This window comes from Penaeus monodon, chromosome 15 (assembly GCF_015228065.2).
Source record: "Penaeus monodon isolate SGIC_2016 chromosome 15, NSTDA_Pmon_1, whole genome shotgun sequence".
NCBI lineage: Eukaryota > Metazoa > Arthropoda > Malacostraca > Decapoda > Penaeidae > Penaeus > Penaeus monodon.
Genome location: NC_051400.1, coordinates 38102371 through 38103552, shown reverse-complemented (window position 1 = coordinate 38103552; position 1182 = coordinate 38102371). Strand labels below are relative to the sequence as shown.

At 34.3% G+C, this 1182-nt stretch overlaps 1 protein-coding gene across 1 annotated transcript in view; it reads left to right on the top strand.

The window, feature by feature from the left end:
* The window catches only part of LOC119582355 (probable acyl-CoA dehydrogenase 6), a 5726-nt gene that overhangs the window by 1068 nt on the left and 3476 nt on the right, over nt 1-1182 (top strand). Inside the window, exon 4 of the mRNA XM_037930571.1 lies at nt 642-919. Within this exon, the coding sequence (XP_037786499.1) occupies nt 642-919 (278 nt within the window). The remainder of the gene's footprint in view (nt 1-641; nt 920-1182) is intronic.

Here is a 1182-nt window from a genome sequence, read left to right as displayed (position 1 = left end):
TTGGTTGTGTTGTTTTAAAGATAAATATGTCAAGTTATTATCTGGTATATATTTGTATTTCTGTATAAGTTAGATATTCTTGTAGAAAGTATTAGTTATGGAAAGGTTGATTAGTAATTCCCTAATAAGAATTGAAAAAATTACTTTGATAATCAAATTATTATTCATGTCCTTTGAAATAAAAACAGAAAATGTTTTTGAATGACCTATTGAATATCTAAAATTTTGTTAATGCTTGCCATTAATGAAGCTATGCATATTATTTATATGTTGTTTTATATTTGTTATTTACTGTAAAAGTTAATGCTGTAATAAGTAAAAGGAAAAAATTTGCTTTTGAGAAGAATGTTGGTGGTTTGAAGTTGTCTTTCAGTAATGATATAAAACAAAGATACAGTTCACCATTGTAATATAAACCTTTAAATGAAGCAGTTGAGATTAAAGGAAATTCATATTTTTAGAAATTAGTAATAGGTCTCTTCTTTAGAAGTATAAAGTAAGATTTTATGTAAAGAAAAGAGAATTGGTAACAGAGAGGGAAAGAACAAAGATTTGCCAGTTTTACTGAAAAACTAATTTGCATTTAAAATTGATACAGCACTGTTTACAAAAGCAAAAGACCAGGAGACATCCTTGACCCACAGGTTTGGAAGTGACTATGTCAAAGAGCAGTTCCTAGCTCCAAGCATATCAGGAGACTTGGTCTCGTGTCTTGGAGTAAGTGAACCCTTCGGTGGATCGGATGTAGCCAGCTTGAAGACAACGGCCAGGCGAGAAGGGGACGACTTCGTCGTCAATGGCCAAAAGATGTGGATAACAAATGCTTTTCAGGCTGACTGGATGTGCCTTCTGGCCAACACCTCACAGGGAGCCCCACACAAGAACAAGTCCCTGATCTGCGTGCCCATGGATACTCCAGGTTGATAGATGGATGGGTCTCTGGGCCAGTGTATTTCTGTGGGCATATGGGTAATTGAGGTATGCTTGTGAAATGGGAAAATGAGGGCAGGAGATGAAGAATGAGTGTGTGATAAAAAGAGAGATTTTTATGGTATTCTTTGCCTGGATACTTGTCACTTTATATATGGATTTATATTGACAATACATTTTCTCTATATTTTTAGTTTCTGTTGATAAAGGGTAGGTAGTCATTCAGTAGACTAGGACAAAAATGGTGACAAT